This window comes from Cavenderia fasciculata, assembly GCF_000203815.1.
Source record: "Cavenderia fasciculata unplaced genomic scaffold Scf_EUAJFUG02HR96I-5, whole genome shotgun sequence".
Classification (NCBI taxonomy): Eukaryota; Evosea; class Eumycetozoa; order Acytosteliales; family Cavenderiaceae; genus Cavenderia; species Cavenderia fasciculata.
The window spans coordinates 973,655-992,389 of record NW_004457624.1 but is presented as its reverse complement, the minus strand read 5'-3'; the positions used below and the strand labels follow the sequence as shown (position 1 = coordinate 992,389).

At 34.4% G+C, this 18,735-nt stretch overlaps 9 protein-coding genes across 9 annotated transcripts; 4 read left to right on the top strand and 5 right to left on the bottom strand.

The window, feature by feature from the left end:
• Positions 1–89: 89 nt before the first annotated feature.
• DFA_11382 (uncharacterized protein) lies at positions 90–590 on the bottom strand (the record flags this gene model as incomplete). Its single annotated transcript, XM_004350275.1, has 1 exon — positions 90–590. The coding sequence occupies one exon, from the start codon at positions 588–590 to the stop codon at positions 90–92; it is 501 nt and encodes a 166-aa protein (XP_004350325.1).
• A 461-nt stretch (positions 591–1,051) lies between these two features.
• Positions 1,052–1,685, top strand: DFA_11381 (uncharacterized protein; the record flags this gene model as incomplete). The annotated part of the gene is made up of 2 exons (XM_004350274.1): positions 1,052–1,432; positions 1,572–1,685. The coding sequence occupies 2 exons, from the start codon at positions 1,052–1,054 to the stop codon at positions 1,683–1,685; spliced, it is 495 nt and encodes a 164-aa protein (XP_004350324.1).
• A 441-nt stretch (positions 1,686–2,126) lies between these two features.
• DFA_11380 (basic-leucine zipper transcription factor) lies at positions 2,127–4,685 on the bottom strand (the record flags this gene model as incomplete). Its single annotated transcript, XM_004350273.1, has 3 exons — positions 2,127–2,442; positions 2,573–4,015; positions 4,672–4,685. 3 exons carry the CDS (start codon positions 4,683–4,685, stop codon positions 2,127–2,129), a joined length of 1,773 nt encoding a protein of 590 aa, XP_004350323.1.
• Positions 4,686–4,855: 170 nt separating this feature from the next.
• DFA_11379 (uncharacterized protein) lies at positions 4,856–7,135 on the top strand (the record flags this gene model as incomplete). The annotated part of the gene is made up of 3 exons (XM_004350272.1): positions 4,856–4,865; positions 6,127–6,785; positions 7,034–7,135. The coding sequence occupies 3 exons, from the start codon at positions 4,856–4,858 to the stop codon at positions 7,133–7,135; spliced, it is 771 nt and encodes a 256-aa protein (XP_004350322.1).
• A 500-nt stretch (positions 7,136–7,635) lies between these two features.
• On the top strand, positions 7,636–8,715 carry DFA_11378 (cyclin-like F-box containing protein; the record flags this gene model as incomplete). Its single annotated transcript, XM_004350271.1, has 2 exons — positions 7,636–8,173; positions 8,246–8,715. The coding sequence occupies 2 exons, from the start codon at positions 7,636–7,638 to the stop codon at positions 8,713–8,715; spliced, it is 1,008 nt and encodes a 335-aa protein (XP_004350321.1).
• A 183-nt stretch (positions 8,716–8,898) lies between these two features.
• On the bottom strand, positions 8,899–9,880 carry DFA_11377 (uncharacterized protein; the record flags this gene model as incomplete). Its single annotated transcript, XM_004350270.1, has 2 exons — positions 8,899–9,657; positions 9,749–9,880. The coding sequence occupies 2 exons, from the start codon at positions 9,878–9,880 to the stop codon at positions 8,899–8,901; spliced, it is 891 nt and encodes a 296-aa protein (XP_004350320.1).
• A 583-nt stretch (positions 9,881–10,463) lies between these two features.
• On the top strand, positions 10,464–14,025 carry upf1 (helicase; the record flags this gene model as incomplete). The annotated part of the gene is made up of 2 exons (XM_004350269.1): positions 10,464–11,730; positions 11,804–14,025. The coding sequence occupies 2 exons, from the start codon at positions 10,464–10,466 to the stop codon at positions 14,023–14,025; spliced, it is 3,489 nt and encodes a 1,162-aa protein (XP_004350319.1).
• Positions 14,026–14,505: 480 nt separating this feature from the next.
• On the bottom strand, positions 14,506–15,113 carry DFA_11375 (uncharacterized protein; the record flags this gene model as incomplete). Its single annotated transcript, XM_004350268.1, has 2 exons — positions 14,506–14,833; positions 15,028–15,113. 2 exons carry the CDS (start codon positions 15,111–15,113, stop codon positions 14,506–14,508), a joined length of 414 nt encoding a protein of 137 aa, XP_004350318.1.
• Positions 15,114–15,346: 233 nt separating this feature from the next.
• DFA_11374 (uncharacterized protein) lies at positions 15,347–17,787 on the bottom strand (the record flags this gene model as incomplete). The annotated part of the gene is made up of 4 exons (XM_004350267.1): positions 15,347–16,216; positions 16,592–16,882; positions 17,544–17,583; positions 17,726–17,787. 4 exons carry the CDS (start codon positions 17,785–17,787, stop codon positions 15,347–15,349), a joined length of 1,263 nt encoding a protein of 420 aa, XP_004350317.1.
• Between the last annotated feature and the right edge of the window lie 948 nt (positions 17,788–18,735).

Sequence of the window (18,735 nt, the reverse complement as noted above, 5' to 3'; positions counted from 1 at the left end):
ATGATGAACTTGAACAAACACCCCTTCCCCTTTTTAGATAGTTTTTAATTTAATTTAAATTACTTTATTTACTTTTACTTTTACTTTATTTATTCTTGTTGTTTGCAAATCTTTGGTAAATTGAAAACAGATGGGTCAGAGATATAAGATTGTGATTCATAGAAATAGATGACAAGACCTGAATACTCCATGACGATCTTCATGGGGAGACCATTCTCGGCGACGATGGCAGTGTAGCCGTTGGAGGGGTTGGAGAATGTCAACATGTTGTTGGTGTTTGATACGAAGGGGGTACCGTAGGAGTCACCCCAGCATTGTGGATTCCAGTAGTCTGGTCCGGTCTGATAGCAATTTCCCGTTTGGTCGATCACCCATTCTTGACCGGTTTGAGAGTTGTTTGGTGAAAAGTAACTGAATGTGGTTTGGTTGGTTGTGTCGGTCGATATATCGATTCTAACTGAATAGTTGTAAGCGTCATAATACACTTCACGTCTCTCTGTTTGACCTGCTCCATTTGTACCAATTGAAATGGCTTGATATCTTGCTGGTGTACAAATATCAAATGCTCTAATATATCCAATCATCATCATGATGATTGCTAATATTATATATTGTTGTTTGTACATCTTCTCTATCTCTTATCTCTTCTCTTCTATCTATATAGATATCTCTTGATGATGATGATGTGTATGTATAAACTAAAGTGCAAGCAGCGACTGCGATAGATTCAAAGCAAACCAGAGATGTGTTGTTTCAAATGAACAATAGAAGACGATTCCTTTGAAATGAACCGAAAATATCTAGATTCAGATCAATGACTTTTCTTGGATCTTTGGTATTGAAATTGTCTCGAACCTTTCGATTAAGGAATATTGCTAACTCTGAGAGAGACTGTTGTAATCGACGTCACCTCTCTTTTTGAAATAGAATAACTAACTAACTAACCAGACGACGACTAGACTAGTACTACCCACTCACACCCTTTTATCTTTATATTTCATTCACAGACAGAGATAGATAGATAACTACAAAGAGAGAGAGAGAGAGAGAGATGAGATTCACATTAACTATATTAATAGCTATCTTTGTTGCATTGTTTGCATCTTTAACAAGTGCACATTTATGTCTTTATGACCCAGCTCAACGTGGTGCAGCAGTACCAACACCATTGGGTCCAGGTGATAACAATTGCTACAAAGTTGCCTCCAACTGTGGTAATATGACATCAGGTGCTAGTGTAGCAACCTATTACTCGGGTACTGCCATTCCAGTCACCTTTCAACAAAACTATAATCATTGGTATCCAACCAACATGGGTTACATGGATGTAGCCATCTCTTATACCGGTGACAATGGTCCCTACACCACTTTAAACCAACTAGATGATTTCAATGCTTGGGATATGGTTGCTCAAACTAATTTCACTGTCAGTGTATGTAGATAAGAAATAGAAACAAATAACAAAATATAAGATATATATATATAGTGAGAAAGAAAGAAAGAAAGAAAACTATTCTAACACATTTTTAATTCCCGGGTGGAATGATCACTAAAAAATATAAATACTTTAGTCTCAATTACCATCAACCAAGGGAGCTGCTGTTTTACGTGTTAGATATGTATCAAATAATGCTGGTGAACCATACACTACTTTCTACCAATGTTCTGATATCACCGTAATTTAAATAAATAAACACTAATATAATAATAATAAATATAAATAAAAAAAAAATAATGGTTTGATTGAATTCTTAACATCATTTGTTGTTATTTATTCATTTAAATTAATTTAATCTAGATTTGATTTGGTATAATATTATTGATTGATTGATTGTGATGTGATGGGGGATTACTTAAATAAAGTTGTTATTATGATTATTATTATGTCGCCAAAATAATATTTAAAAGTTTTGTTTGTTTGATAGTAGTGATGGAATGAATGATTGATTGGGAAAGAAAGAAATAAATAAATAATAACTATTCATTATTATTATATTTTATATTTGATTTGTGTGTTGGGTTGTTATTATTGTTATGTATTGGATTGTTTGATGATTGAATTGATTAATATTATTTTATAAAATGGATGATGATGATGATGATGATGATGATGATTGAGGAGTATGTCAATAAACAATTGGAGAGTTTGAAATTAAAAATGTATCTTCTACTTCTTCCTCTACTTCTTCTACTTGTAGTGGCACTTGTTGATCTTCTTCTTCTTGTTGTTGTTGTTGTTGTTGATGATTAGATTGTTCCAACTCTTCAACCAATTTAGTTGAATAAGTTGATGATGTGATGGTAGGTGACGACGATGGGAATAGATTAGAAATCCAATTTTTGGTTTGTGTCCAATAACTGATTCCCTTTTCACCACCACTAACTTCAATTTGAATTGGAATATCATCTTGTAATAAACTTCTTGGTCCAACAAATGTTTTACTAAAGATAATAAATAGAAAATAGAAAAAAGAAAAAAGAAAAAAGAAAAAAGAAAAAAGAATTAGTTTGCAAATCAAAAAAATAATATTGATAATATTAAATATTGTAATATTGTTGTATGAATACATACCCTTTGGTAATAGTTGTTGAAATAGTTGGTGGTTGAACAGGTAATAAAAAGGTAAAAGTAAATATACAGAAAAATACAAACAAGGCAACCGATGATGCCTTTTTAGTGGTACCACTTTCAGATGAAGTAGTAGTGGTGGTGGTGGTGGTGGTCTTGTCTTGAGTTGGAGCAACCGTTGAAGAACTACCACCAAAAGTAAAGAATTTACCAAATATTTCTAGGAGTGATGGATTATTGTGAATGGTTTGATTGACCATTTCAAGTTGCTTTTTGAGTTCACGAACCTCGGCTTGAGCTGCCAATAATTGTGACTTTAATTGTCTAGAGTCTAATTCAGACTTTTCAAGTTGATCGACGACTTGATTGACATAGAGTTTCTTTCGGTCACGTGATTGTGAGGCGTATTCTCTGTTTTTGATGAGACGACGGAACTTTTTCAAATCCTTTTCTTGGGCCGGTGTGAGAATATGAGTTTGTTTGAGACGGTAGACATACTCTTCAATCTCTCTGCTTGACAATTGGAGTACTTGGTCTTTGGTGAGAATCGATTGACCAGAGATATCAATAGTCTCACGGACACGCTTCTTGTTGGGTTCTTTGCAGTCGAGATCGTCGTTGGAGCTATCTGACCCTTCGTAACTTGGACTGATACCAGATTGAGTGATGTTGGCAGTGTTGGTAGACGTAGAGGTGGTCGATGTTGGATGGATCTGTAACTTGTGTTCATCAGAGTATGGGCTGTAGCCGCTGCTGGGTTGGTATCCACCGTGACCTTGGTAGTCCTTGGGTGAGGCAGGGGTAGACTGGTTGTAGTACGAGTTGGCTTGGTCGGGTGACGAATAGTGTTGGCCGGCGCTAATAGGTGAATGGGGGTCGCTAAAAGGTTGGGCGTAGCTCATCTCATATTGGACTTGTTGGGCTGATGGATAGTCTGACGAAGATGGCGGCATGTTGATCATATAGGCACCGGCAATCTCAACAGGTGAGCTGCTCTGATGATGGTGATGATGTATATTATGGTGGTGCGAAGAGTGTGATGGGTGGTGACCACCAACATGTTGGTTGGCGGCGCCTGGAATAGGTGGTAACGGTTGCTGGATATCGAATCCAATGACTGTAGGTGTGTTGTATGGGATGCTGCTACCAGAGTGTTCTCCATGTTGGATATTATAGGAACCAGCACCATGGTTAGAATAGGCTACACCACCATTAGAATGGTACCAGTCTTGGTATCCACCTCCATGATGATGGCTATGACTATGGCTATGGTGCCCATGGGGGTGGGTATGTTGTGATGTGGCTATTTCCACTCCTCCTGTCATTTTATCAGTTGACTGTTGTGGCTGTTGCTGCTGTTGCTGCTGCTGCTGTATCTTTAAATTCTTTTTAGTTGACGCTATTTTTGTTGTTGTTGTTGGGAGTCTGACTTGTATATCTTCTTGTCTAATATAATATTAGTACTGTATGTATGTCAGATGGTGGTGGTCCAATTGATCAATTAAAAGTGTTGAGGTTCAGGACTGGTTGATGGTTGATTGTTGGTTGATTGTGTAAAAGAATTCCTATTAATTTTAAAAAAAAAAAAGAAAAGAAAGTTCACGATATTAATTTTTAGGGTCTCACACCTTTTTGAGGTTTTCGAAATTTGGGTTGGGATGAGCCCCTTTTGTTTTTTTTTGGTGTTGAGTGACGGTGATGGTAATAGTGTGTTGGGTTGTTTTAATGGGGGTAAAAGATATTTTTAACTTTTGTACAACCAAAACAGTGTGTGTTGGGTGTATGTTGTGTGTGTTTGAGTACAGAGATACAAAAAAGGTTAAATCTTAATGCAATCAGTGTGATGGTAGATAATGATTATAAATAGTTACTACTTATGTACGCGTGTAACTCTAAATATTTTCTTTTGACTGTCAAACAACAACAACAACAACAACAACAACAACAAGAAAAAAACAAGGAGATGTGGATAGAGAGCCTTTTGAGTTGCTTGTGGATCCACCACACTACAATAAAGGTTATGTGAGAGACATAGTCATATGGCTGCCCCCCTCTCTCATCTAGTTGGTATGGTCGATTGAGGGTTAGGGCAACAACAAAACTCCTCTCTTGTCATTGTATTTCGAAAATAGATGAGCAAAGGGTTTTTTTCAAAAACGAGCAAACACCCAAAACAAACCATCATTGTCCAAAAAAATCAAAAGATCTATTGGTGTTGTAGCTGGTTGATTGATAAACCTTTGTACTGTTGTCCGCGAGAAGTGCTAAAGGACATCGGCCAATAAAATGATCGATGGTACTATAGCGCATCCATTGCACCATGCTTCTAATAAATAACAAACAAACATGACTCTCCTCTCAGAGTGGGCCAAACAATGATAGTGGATGGTGGGTGGGTTGATGAGGGTACCTTCCTTTACCCTTTGACTTGCAAAAAGATATCTTTTGTTTGTGTGTGTTGTGTGAATGTATGTATGTGTGTGCGTTTATTATTACCTTTTGCTAAAAATAAATTTTATTCTCTTATATTGTTGTTTGAGGAGAAGTACTTGTTTTTTTTTTTTTTTTTTGTTGGAATCGGAAAAATGATGATCTTTTTTTTTGTTTTTTTTTTCGTATCTATTAAGCTTGTTATATCTTTGGTGATGTATTATATTCTATCTTGTCTGTGTGTGTGTGTGTGTGTGTGTGTGTTTAAAGTGTATAGATTTGCGTTCTAGAGAGAGGATAGAGAGAGAATATAGAGACACGAGTAGTTTAGTTTACACTATGAAGAGCTAAAGGAGAGAAAGGAGGGAAGATGAAGAGAGAAGAAAACAAAAAAAGTAAAAAATCAAAAAAAAAGCAATGTGCAGACGTAAGCAAGTTCTGCTTTGAAGCGAGATCACAACAAAAAGAGTGAGGGCATCAATGAGAGCTTTGGAGGGTTTTTGCAGTGTCGGTGGATCTTTGGTTCTTGACCACGAAAGCAATTTGCACACGCTTTTTTCTCTTTCCTCATTTATATTTTATTTATTGTTGTTTGTTGTTTTAACACTACACCTTCATTGACACCCCCACACATTGTTGTTGTGACTGTGGCTGGCTGGGCCAGTATTGTGCTCGACAAGATCAAGAGAGAGTGTGTTGGACTGCAGTAGTTAGTAGTAATAGTAATGATCGGTGAAAGAGAAGATCAATAAATATACGAATAAATTCTGGGTACACCCCAGTAGCAATCATCATCATCATCATCTTTACCATTCGATATGTTAAGTGACACATTTTTGGATGGTGACGATCATCCAACCACATTACCAAAAACAGTGTGTGTTTGTCAATCAATCAATCAATCAATCATTCGATCGACGAATCAACCCAACCCCAGGATATATCCATGTATGTGCTGGCATAAAATTTATTTTTGTTTGATTTTTTTATATGTATCTCCGAGAGTCAGCGACACAGGAGAGAGTAAAAAGTATCTCATTCTTTTTTTTTGAAACCAAAGAGATAGATATAGATAGATAACTAGATAGATATAGAGATGTATTATTATAGATTATTTATTATTGTAGTTGTGACTGTCATGTTGATGATGATCAATGCTGGCCGATCACAACACATAGAAGTACCAAACTGCTCGTTGGCAGGACAGACCTATGTCAATGGATTTAGATTAGATGACAATAGCTCGTTGGCAATACAACAAACATTCGTAGGACTATGTTACACTGACGAAGGTATTCAATTTATACCCAACTGCGCCGACGATAACATTCAATCACCATACACACAATGCAATCAAGACCTCTTTAACGCCGATGTATTCGAGGTGTTCTTGTCGAGTGATTCTACCGATGAAGCACCAACCTACTATCTCGAGGTTGAATTGTCACCACATGGTGTTCTGTTTGTCACCTATGTCGTAAATCCAAATGGTGTCTGCAATGGTATCGAAGACACCCTAGTCGATTGCGGACAAAGTGGAATCATCTACAATGCAACCATCAATAGTCAAGGCTGGAATGGTTACCTCTTGATCCCATTCAATCTCATCGATAAGGCATCCAGAGTATCACCACCAACTCCCATCAAACCTGGATCACAATTTAGAATCAATATGTTTCGTATAGATACTCCATTAGGTTCTTATAAAGAGTACAGCGCGTGGCACCCGACCGACGAATCTCCCCCATGTTTCCATGTACCTTCTAAATTTGGCTATTTAACTTTAGTTTAAAACTCTCTATAATATAAATAATATATAAATAATTGTACAATCTCTAAAATAATAATAATAATAATAAAAGGCATATTAAATATATTTACTTTTCTTTAAATAGATCTAACTTGAATAGCTTTTTAAAGGAATGTCATTGTTTGAAGTTTAGCATTGGACACTTGTGTCATTATTTATTAGTTAATAAGCAACAACAATGATAGATAGATCCATCAAATTCGTATAGTTTAAAAATAGTTTAGTTTTGTGATTGTTGGTTCGCAGACAGAAGTTCAAAGAAATTTTTTACTCTTTTGATTTTACTCAAATTATTAACTCATCCCTCTTACTCAACAAGTGTTTAAAATTGGGGAGAGTAATAATGTTTAGAGCAGAGAGAGAGGGTGTGTAAAACAATGTTATTAGTGATCGGCGGGTGATGTTGTTTAATATTAAATAATAATAATAATAATATTATTAAAAGATAGATAAAATAATAGTAGAGAGAGAGAATAATAAGAACTACCAACCACTATCTTTATTTATTTATTTATTTATTTGTTATATTAATCTACTACTACAACTACTACTACTTACTACTAGTACAACTTACTATATATTATACTTATTATACTTACTACTGTTGATAGATATACTTTACTGTACTATACTATTTTGCTCTTCCTTCACATTCTTCACATTTTATATATTATATATTAAAATAATATTAAATATTCTTCATTTATATATCACAATCAAATATATATTTTCTTAAAAGAAACAATTTAAACTAAACTAAAAGGAGGAATTAATTAAAGTAGTTATTATTATTATTTCTTTTACAAAGACAATCATACTACCAAAAATGGGACAGACTCTATCAAAGAAAAAAGATCCATCATCACGACGAAAACAAAGAATAAGAACATTCTTTTCATCAAGTAATAATAATAATAATAATAACAATAATAATTATAATGTTACTGTAACAGAAATTAATCAAATAGACAATTTAATCAATGGTGGAGATGATGGACCATCACTTGTAGCAGCAACAGAAATTGGACAATCATCATGTCATGATCATAATGGTAGTGGTGGATGCCAGAGTGGAAGTAGGAAGGCTGTTACAATCACATACAAAATGTTTAAAAATGTTGATATGGTCGATTCACTTTGTTTTGAAATTAATAATAATAATAATCCAACTATTAATAATAATAATGACGACCAAGAAGAACAACAACAACAAATAGAAGATTACATATATGATAATAATGATAATGTATTGTTGGATCATGATAATCATCATCATCATCAAATGTCATTCAGTGGTTTGTCACAAGAAATTCAATTATTGGTTTTAAGTTTTCTTGGATTCCGTGATATCGTTTCAATCCAAAGTATGTAAACTAATTAATGATATTTAATTAATTATATGTGTGTGTATTAATTATTTATTTTGATTTATTTAGAAACATGTAAATATTGGTATAATGTTGGAAGAGATAATACTTTATGGAGGGAATTAATAGCAAGAGAAATTCAATGGTGGGCAAACAAAGAATCGATTCAAGCCATATTAAATACACATCATTCTTCTTCTTCTTCTTCTTCTTCGAGTCATAAACAACAACAAACAAATAATATTATTAGATGGAAAAGAGTATATTGTGATCTTTGGAGATGGAGACAATGTGCAGGATGTGGTAAACAATATAGACAATGTAGGAATTCAAAGAAATCATGTAATGTACATTCTGATATAAGAGATATAGTACATTCTAGAGGTGTTCCATCTGGTGTATATTGGATATGTTGTCTATCAAAACCAAAAGATGCTGCAGGATGTATAACTAAACTTCACAAAGAACTTGATGAAATTAATTATCCAAATATTATTATTCAACCATCGTCACCAACAGCATCTCAATCAATTAAATAATAATAATAGGGGGGGGATGGACAGAAATAATAATAATAATAATAATTATTTATTTTAATAAAACTTACAAAACAAAACATGTAAACCAATATTATTCTTTTGGTAATGAATGGACAATCATTCATTCATGTATTTATATTTATATATATAAACAAAAAAAATGGATGATATATTATAATTTATTTATTTCTTTTTCTTTTTCTCTCTTTCTTGAGTTTGGTCAGTTTCATCCATTTCCTTTCTCTTCTTTTTCTTGTCGTCTGATTTATCCTTCTTTGATGATGATGATTTCTTTTTAGTTTCTTTTTCCTCTTCCTCTTCTTCAGATTCATCCTTTTTAGATGATTTCTTTTTCTTATCCTTTTTGTTTGACTTTTTAGTTGATTCCTCCTCTTCTGATGCAACTTCCTTCATTTCTTCATCAGACTCTTCTTTCTTTTTACTTGATTTCTTTTCCTTGTCATCCTTCTTTGATGACTTTTTCTTTTTACTTGATTTTTCTTCTTCTTCTACTTGTTGTTTTGGTTGTTGTTTCTTTGTTGAAGTAGTCGATGTCGATGTTGATTTCTTCTTTTTCTTATTCATCTTTTCCAAAACATCTTGTGGAATTGTATTATTTAATTGATATTTTCCACCTGGTGGTCTAAAGGCACCCTTTAATTCAGAGAGATCTTGAATTGTTTTCTTTGTTGGTTCGAGTGTGGCGGTTGTTTCGGGAATATCGATGGTCTCTTCGACGGTTATATATTTCGAGAATGGAATGCCTATCTTCATTTCACCCTGACTACCCTTTTCATACCAAACATTGACCAATGATTGAATCTCTTCAATGTTTTTCTCTTGTGTGATTGTATATTTACTGTCTCCAATCGATGTACCATCACTCTTTATATTATTAATCGATGATGTGAATTGTAATCCATTCAAATCATTTATATCAAACTATATAACATGTTCAATATATTGAATAACATACATTAGTTTCATTCTATTACTACTCAACATGTGATAACATAATATAATATAGACATACATTCTTTGGTAATTTCATTAACCATAGTTGATCTTTTGATTGAATCAATTCTGAAATATTATGATCTGATTTCTTTCCACTCTTGTATCCTTGTTCGTTCAATTCACGAACTCTATCTGTTTGTTTAACCATCTTAAATCTAAAAGTATAAGTAGATAATATATAGATAACGTGTTAGAGAGAGAGGAGAGAGATAACGCACTATGTTTGTCGTGTCTTTCGTCTGATGTGTCCAAAATTGATTTTTTAAATTTTTTCTTTTTTTATTTTTATTTTTTTTTTTCATTACTCCTACACCTCCTCTAACTTGAAGTTACTTTGTTCTCACATCTTCAACTTCTTCCCCTCCCTTTTAATTATATCAACTCTCTAGTAGATTTAATTATTCTATTATACTCCTCCTCCTCCTCATCATACTCCTCCTCCTATCTAGCCAAGATACATACGATTGTCAACAACGATACTATCAATAATATATATTGTTGATAAAAGTAGTATTAGAGTTGATATTTAAAATATAAATAGTAGTAGTTGTATCAAGTGGTGGCAAACAGTATAAAGTAATAGTTCTATTTATCTATCTTATATAAGAAGATATCTATCTATCATCTATATAAGTACTTTTATTCAAACAAAAAGTAGACACCTTTTTTTGCTTGCTTGCTTGATTGATACAATAATCAATCCAAGCATACGATATATATAGTTATTTGGAATGTATGGATTATCACAAGATATATCCCATGGGAATAATAACAACAATAACAATAATAACAATAATAACAATAATAATAATAGAAATCTAGAGGCAAAACCATCGAGTGGAGAAAGTCAAGATTTCAACTATCTAGACTTTGATTCTACCAGTCAAAGTTCTCAAGATGATCATCTAGAAAGAGCTATTGGTGGTCCATTTCATGGTGCGGTTATAGAAAGGCATGGACTATATGTAGGACCACCCAAAAACAATCATCCCGATTATAATAATCATAATAATCATAATAATAATAATAAGTCACCAATATCATCAAAATCACCTTCAACACCAATTCATCATACATCGAGAACAGTAGAGACTCATATTGCAACGACACAATCGTCACAAAACTTTTCTCAAACCTTTCATCCAAGTAGTGGACATGGTGGTCATCATCATGGACATGGTGGCGGAGGTGATTTCTTGTCTTCACAAAATGGAAGTGTTCCAATGTCTCAGCTGACATTTGAGGATCCCGAAGATTTGGATACGATCCAAGTCGATCTTCCACCACACGCATGTCGATACTGTGGATTACACGACCCGTTGACAGTGGTGCGTTGCTCCAATTCGTCGTGTGGCAAATGGTTTTGTAATGGAAGAGGCAAGACGTCGTCGGCACACATTGTCAACCATCTTGTCAAGGCAAAGCACAATGAAATCTCATTACATAGCGACAGTCCGTTTGGCGATGCAGTACTCGAGTGCTACAACTGCGGCTGTCGAAACATCTTTCTTCTCGGCTTTATCCCCGCCAAGACCGAGTCGGTTGTCATCCTATTGTGTCGTGACCCATGTGCAATGGCATCGTCCAAGGACAACCCCAATTGGGATCTCTCCAAATGGGTGCCACTCGTCAATGGAGGTGATCGTCACTTTTTGTCGTGGTTGGTTAAAGTACCATCAGAGAATGACCAAGAACGTGCCCGTCAAATTTCAATGATCCAGATTGCCAAGCTCGAAGAGGACTGGAAGGTCGACCCCAACGCCACCCTGCTCGAAGTCGAGCACCACGGCGCTGAAACCACCCTCCTACCCACACTCCTTCGTTATGAAGACGCCTACCAATATCAAGAAATCATCACACCACTCATTAAAATGGAATCAGACTATGAGAAATTAATGCGTGAATCTCTTACTCAAGATGATGTAAATATTCGTTGGGAACAAGGTCTAAGTAAAAGTAAATGGTTTGCTCAATTTTCTTTTTCTCGTTCTGATTTTGGTAAGCAAAGATAGAAATAGATAGATATAACTTTGTTTATTAATTAATTTTGTTTGTTTATTTATTCTTTTAGAATTTAAAGTAGTAGTTGGAGATGAATTAAAAGTTAGTTTTAAAGGAGATAGAGATTATCCAGAACCATGGGAATCATCTGGTAGAATTACAAGAATCGATGAAGAGAGTGAAGCAAGTATGGAGATTACATTAGAGTTGTACAATCATAATCCACCCAACAAATCAAAGTCTAAATTCAAGATTGATATGGTGTGGAGATCGACTTCATTTGATAGAATTCTTATTGCTCTAAAGGCATTTGCTATCAAGCAAGATGCTATATCTAGTTATCTCTATCATGCACTTTTAGGTCATCAACCCGATGCCACCAAGGTCAAGGTGACTGTTCCACAACCAACCAATTTTGTGTTGCCCGGTCTCCCACCATTGAACGCATCACAAATATCGGCTGCTTGCTCGGTATTGAAATCACCACTTTCTCTTATCCAAGGTCCACCAGGCACTGGAAAGACGTTGGTATCGGCATTCCTCGTGCATCATCTTGTCAACCACGGCATCAAGGGTAAGGAAAAGCTGTTGGTGTGTGCTCCATCCAACGTTGCTATCGACCAGCTTGCTGGCAAGTTGCACTCGGTCGGACTCAAGGTCGTCCGTCTCTGCAGCAAGTTGCGTGAGGAGGTGTCTTCGCCTGTCGAGAATCTCACCTTGCATCACCAGGTTGCTCAACTCGACCAGTATGGAAAGGGTGTGTTGCGCAAGTTCAAGGCGTTGCGTGAGGAGACTGGCGAGTTGAATCCAGAAGACGAGCGTAAGTTTTTGGTTCTCAAGGGATCGCTAGAGCGTAATATCCTCAAAGAGGCAGATGTCATTTGCACAACGTGTGTCGGTGCTGGTGACCCACGTTTGAGGGATATCAAGTTCCCGTATGTCTTGATTGATGAAGCTACTCAGGCATCCGAGCCAGAGTGTCTCATTCCATTGGTATTGGGTGCAAGACAAGTCGTGTTGGTCGGTGATCATTGTCAATTGGGTCCAGTACTACTCTGTAAAAAGGTTCAAGAAGCCGGTTTGTCATTATCGCTGTTTGAACGTCTTATTCATCTCGGTCACCACCCATTCCGTCTCACTACACAGTATCGTATGCATCCTGCACTCAGCGAGTTCCCTTCCAATACATTCTACGAAGGTCAGTTGGTTAATGAAATATCGTATCGTGACCGTGTCACCAACAATGGTTTTGTGTGGCCACATCCCAACCGTCCTATGTTTTTCCATAACTCTACTGGACACGAAGAAATCTCGTCGTCAGGTACCTCCTTTATCAACCGTACCGAAGCTACACTATGCGAAAAGATTGTCACCCGTTTCCTCGAACTCGGTACCAAACCCTCGCAAATTGGTATCATCACACCCTATGAAGGCCAGCGTTCGTTCCTCGTCAACAATATGCAACGTACCGGTCGTCTCCCAAGCGACCTGTACAAAGAGATTGAAGTAGCCAGTGTCGACTCTTTCCAAGGTCGTGAAAAAGACTTTATCATCCTCTCGTGTGTCCGTTCCAACGAGAATCAAGGTATTGGTTTCCTCCAAGACCCACGTCGTCTCAACGTCGCTCTCACCCGTGCTCGTTACGGTCTCATCATCCTCGGTAATGCTCGTGTCCTCTCACGTGACCTTCTCTGGAACAACCTCATCTCTCATTTCAAGGCCAACGAGGTTTTGGTCGAGGGTGGTTTGCAGAATCTCAAGCAGAGCAGTGTCGTCCTCCAAAAGCCAAGAAAGATCCACGGTGAGGGTAAGCTCCCAGTTGCCGGTGCCGTCATGTTTACACCTGGTGACCTCAAGCCACACCAAATCGACCCACAATACGCACAAAATATGGTCTATGGTCAAAGACCACCAAAATACTATCAACCTCCCTCTGGTGGTGGCGGCGGTGGTTTCTATCCATCTATGGGTGGATACCCACAAAATGCTGGTGGTGGTCCACGTGGAATGCCCTCTTCAGGTGGTCCAAGTCAATCCTATAATTCGACTCAACGTCTTACTCAAAACATGAACAACATGTCTCTTCGTTATGACGGATCTCAATCAATCAATGGTTTCAGTCAACAATCCTCCTCCTCTTCTTCTTCACAACAATCATCACAAAATGCTCCTGGTTATTACATGCCAATGAGTCAATCATTTAGTTTAAGTTTAAATGAATTATCTCAAGATTATCCAAATAATCAAAATAATAACAATAATAATAATGATCAACAAAATAGTAAAAAATAATAATCACACAACAATATAACAACAACAAAATAATTAATAATTTAGGAATCTATACAAACATCAAACAACACTCTAGCTGGTTGATTAATTAATAATTTAAATGTTCACACCCCCTAGTTGTTAAACAACAACAACAATCTAGACTGTCTACCATACAATCATTATAGATCCACCACCAACTCTAAAAAGTATACTCTTTTTTTTTTGATCTAAAAAAAAACAGGTAAACATGGAAGGATATAGAATCCAAATTATTTAATTTGGAAAACAAATAATTATTTTCCTTTTCTTTTTTTTTGAAAAATAAATAAATAAATATTGTTCATCACAATAATACTATCTTATTATTATTATTATTATAATTATTTCCAACATTATTAATAGTTTGTTGTTTTAGATTGTTTTTAAGTGTTTTTTTTCTTTCTTTTATTACAAATATTCATATATATTATTATTATTTCTATTATTATTAATTCTAATTTAATTTAACCATGGTCTTCTGGTCTTTGATTCCTTGTATTTCAAAAAGTCTTCTCTAATGTGACCCAATGAAGAGAAATCGTCATCTTCTTCCTTTACATTCTTGTCTTCCCATTGTTCTTCGATGATTTTATTGGCAGAATCGCTAACTGGGACATTTCTCATCTTTGATGCATTGTATACTCTCATGCATTGTCCATCGAGATTGAGCTTTGCATAACGATCAATCAAAGTGTTGTATACTGCTGAACCAGTGGTATCATTGATTTCTGAAAATACCTTGTTCAATGATGCTTCAGTCGAATCCTTGTTAATGATATCCAATAATCTAGAAAAGTAACAATAAAGGTGTGAATAAATATAATATATTGATCGATTGATTTATAAATCAGATAATAGAATAGAATAGAATCATCTGTATGAATATCCTATCTTGTTCAAACTTGATCCTCTTTCTAAACATTAACTAATTGTAAATCTTATTGTTGAATGAATGATCGCGCTGTTGTTGATGATATATACTTTGCATCATTGTTTACAGATACACTGTATGATCTAACAAATGACTTGTAGATGTTGGTTGATGTTCTTCTAGCAATGAATGACATTCTTCTATACTGCACTAATAGTCTTTTAATCTAAACACAAACTATATAGTTCTTGAAGCGAACAATGAAAGATCATTCAAGTCTTTTTTTTTATTTTTATTTTAATTTTTTTTTTTTTAATCCCAAAATGCTGGAATGGGTACAATTAATTTAGAGTAAGAAGAAGAATGGTTTTTATTTATTCCTTTTCATTCGTTCATTCATTATTATTATTAATATTATATAAGTTATATCTAATTTTTACCATCAAATTTGATAACAGGTTTTGAAAGTCTTTTTTTTCTCTCTGGTTCATACATTAGCTTCATAAAAGACTTTGATTCACTTGTAAGTCCCTTATTAGAGCCTGCATGGTAGATTCCATTCTCGTCCCTTTCAACGGAAACCGTTTTAGGTTGGCTTGGAACAAAAGAGATTGGTTTCTTTTCCTTGGTCGGTGTCTTTTTAACCTTTTTCTCCTCTCCTCCTTCTCCTGTTGCCTTTTGAGATGATGGTCTTGGCTGAGTCTTGTTCTTCTTGGACTTGTTCTTTTTGTTTGCCTTTTTCTCTTCTTCGGCTTTCTTCTTTTGTTCAGCCTCTTGTTGCAGCCTCTTGGTATGTTCAGCCTCGTCAATAGCCTTTTTCTTTGAAGGGCTCATCGTTTGATTTTCAACCTTTTTCAAGCTATAGTACATTGACTTTTCACCAATGTAAAACACTTGATTCTCTTTAATCTCTACCTCTTCATCACAGGCCACCTTGTCGGTGCCTACCTTGAGAGCAGAGTAGTTTGGACTGTCAAGAGCTAGTGCCTTGAGCATGACCTTGCCGTTGGTGACTGTCACCGATGCATGTTTCGGTCCTACAAATTCCTGTTTGATTCTGATTCTACAACCAAACTCTGATCCTATGATCGATGTATGTTTGATCAATGGGACAGATATTGATCCGACCACAAGAAACCCATGATTCGCTTTAGGTGATGGTGATAGCGGTGGTACTTGTGATGATGGTGATTGTGACTGTGACTGTGTTTGTTGTTGAGATGAGACTGTCGTCTCAGTTGTAGTGCTGTCTTTTAGTTCTTCTTTGATATCTATGTTGATCATTTCATAGATAGGTGGCTATTTAAAAGTAGAGGTATGAGTTTTGTGCAAAAAAAATGAAAAAATTGAATAAAGGATAGGATCTTCACAACTTCATTTGGCGCTCAAAATTCAAAAACATCTCTAATTTTTTGAATCAAAAAGATTAAAGAAAATAAATAGATAATAATTTTTATTGGTATTGGGGATTAAGAATTAACTGCCCGTGTCAATACATTGTACGATACCCATTGTAAAAAAAATGGGGAATATTCAAAGTGGGAAATGAAATCATGGTAAAACTGTAGATTAATGGGTCCTTTTCATTTATTTCAAACACTTGTATCCAAAGCTATCGGACAAAAGTAATTATTATTATTATTTATTCATATATCTTTTTATGGGTATTGATACCCTTTTGTCATATTTTGGGATATACATGTTCTTTGTAAAAGTACCCGATGTTGATCTCAACCCTTTGCCATTGCCAACCATATAAAATCCTTTTTCATTCTTTACAATTGATAAAAGTTTACAGTGTCCTATATCTGTTCCTTTGGTATTGTTGGCACCACCAGTTGTTTCTTGTGATTGTTGATCTTTCTTGTTGTGTCTAGGTTGCTCTATCTTTGAACTTTCTTCTTCTTCTTCTTCTTCATCTTCATCTTGATCTTGGTTCGTACACTCTTTTGTTTTGTTACTATCCTTTTCAAGATTAACTAGTTTATTATATTTATATTTATACATGTATATCTCTTTCGAAAATAAAAGATTAGAAGGTCGTGATGAGAAAAAAAATTAAACATCAAAAAAAAAAAAAAAAAATTACCTGAACTGAAATCAAAAAAAAAGTCAAAAGTTTAGTGAATTTATTCACTTTTTTTTAGTATGAGTAAAAAATATAAATGATTATCAACTATTCTTTATACTCTTTTTTTAATCAATAAATGGCAATCATGTTGCTTATGATTGAATATATTCTCTTTAAATCAATTAAATTTGATTTTAAGATCTTAAAACTGTTGTATTTGATCAGATATTCAAAAGAAAGAAGAATAATAGATAATAGATAGCAAACATACAATTGTTATAGTTTAACTAACATAAATATATATATCTATATATAATGAATAGTTTCTTTAAGCTCTTTATCTCTTTTTAAAAAATGGTTTTTTTTTTTCTCTCTACTAAAATACTCTTATTATTTGTATAATCAAGTAGTTATACAAAATAAAGAAAGATAGTCTTGGGGCAAAAGTTCTGTGTTAAAATTCGAACAAAAAAAATTAAAATCAAAAAAAATTTAAACCAAAAGAATTTCTAGTCGAAAATAATGAATCGAGTCGATTTAAAATATGATATATACCATATCAATGTGAGGTATCTCTCTAAGGAATGGTCTCATACTAAGTTATTTAAAATTCTGATTAAATAGAGGACACGATCTAAAATTAACTTTGGAAAAAAATAGTTTTCCCCATCGACGTCTTTTTAAAAATAATTCTTCCACCCACGTCGTCTGAAACTTTTTACTGTATAACTTTATACTGTAAAAGAAAGATTGATTTTTTGCTTCTATTTGTCGGGACCATTCCGTGGAATGATACCATAGTATTTTATTTTTAATATGGTATCATTCCGTGGAATGATACTTTTGTATTTAAACGGTCTCATACTATTTTTATTTTTAATATGGTATCATCCCGTGGAATGATACCATAGCATTTTTATTTTGTCTGGTTAAAATCCATGGATTTATGCCATATAAAATATGATGTATACCAAAACAATGACCCAATGTGCCATCTAAAAAAATCCAATTTTTTTAAAACTCAGAAATGCAAACCACTACAAAATCAAATTTTCCAAAATCAAATAAATTGATATACTCAAAGAATCTAATACAGGTAGTAGTTTTTGTTTGTTTGGGGGGAGGTGAAGTTTAATTTTATTGTGTCATGTTTAATCTTATTCTTTATATAGTAGTTTGTCGGCGAATTTGGTTGAGGGGTGAGTGGAGGGTGTTAATATGATTCATTTCAGAATCAAGGTCAGATAAAGAATAATTGAATAGTTAGAAAGTTGGTTGATTGGTTGGTGGGTGGTGGATGGTGGATGGTGAATGGCAAAAGGTTATGATTTGTGCCTTGTAATTACTTTTCCTGTTGGTTAGATGGTAATGATGATCGAATATCTCTCTCAATTGGAGAAGGTTTCTTTTTTCTATAACGGTGGTGATGGATGGATAAAGGTATCTTACATTCCAAAGTATTAACATTTGTTTTTTTCTTTTTTTTTTTGGTTATATTTTTTGGTTAGGTGTTAAACTTTGGTTGAAAGGTGAAAGGGGAGGGGGGGTTTGATAGGTTTGGAAATAAATAATATATATAAATGTTCTCTTGATTTCCTGGGTAAGTTGTTATTGATTATTATTATTATTATTATTATTGATTATTATTATTATATTGTTATTGTTTGTTGCAATTGATTGATTAGGAGGAAATAAGAAATGAATGAAAATTTTGCAAAGAGAAATCTATCTATATACATATAATATA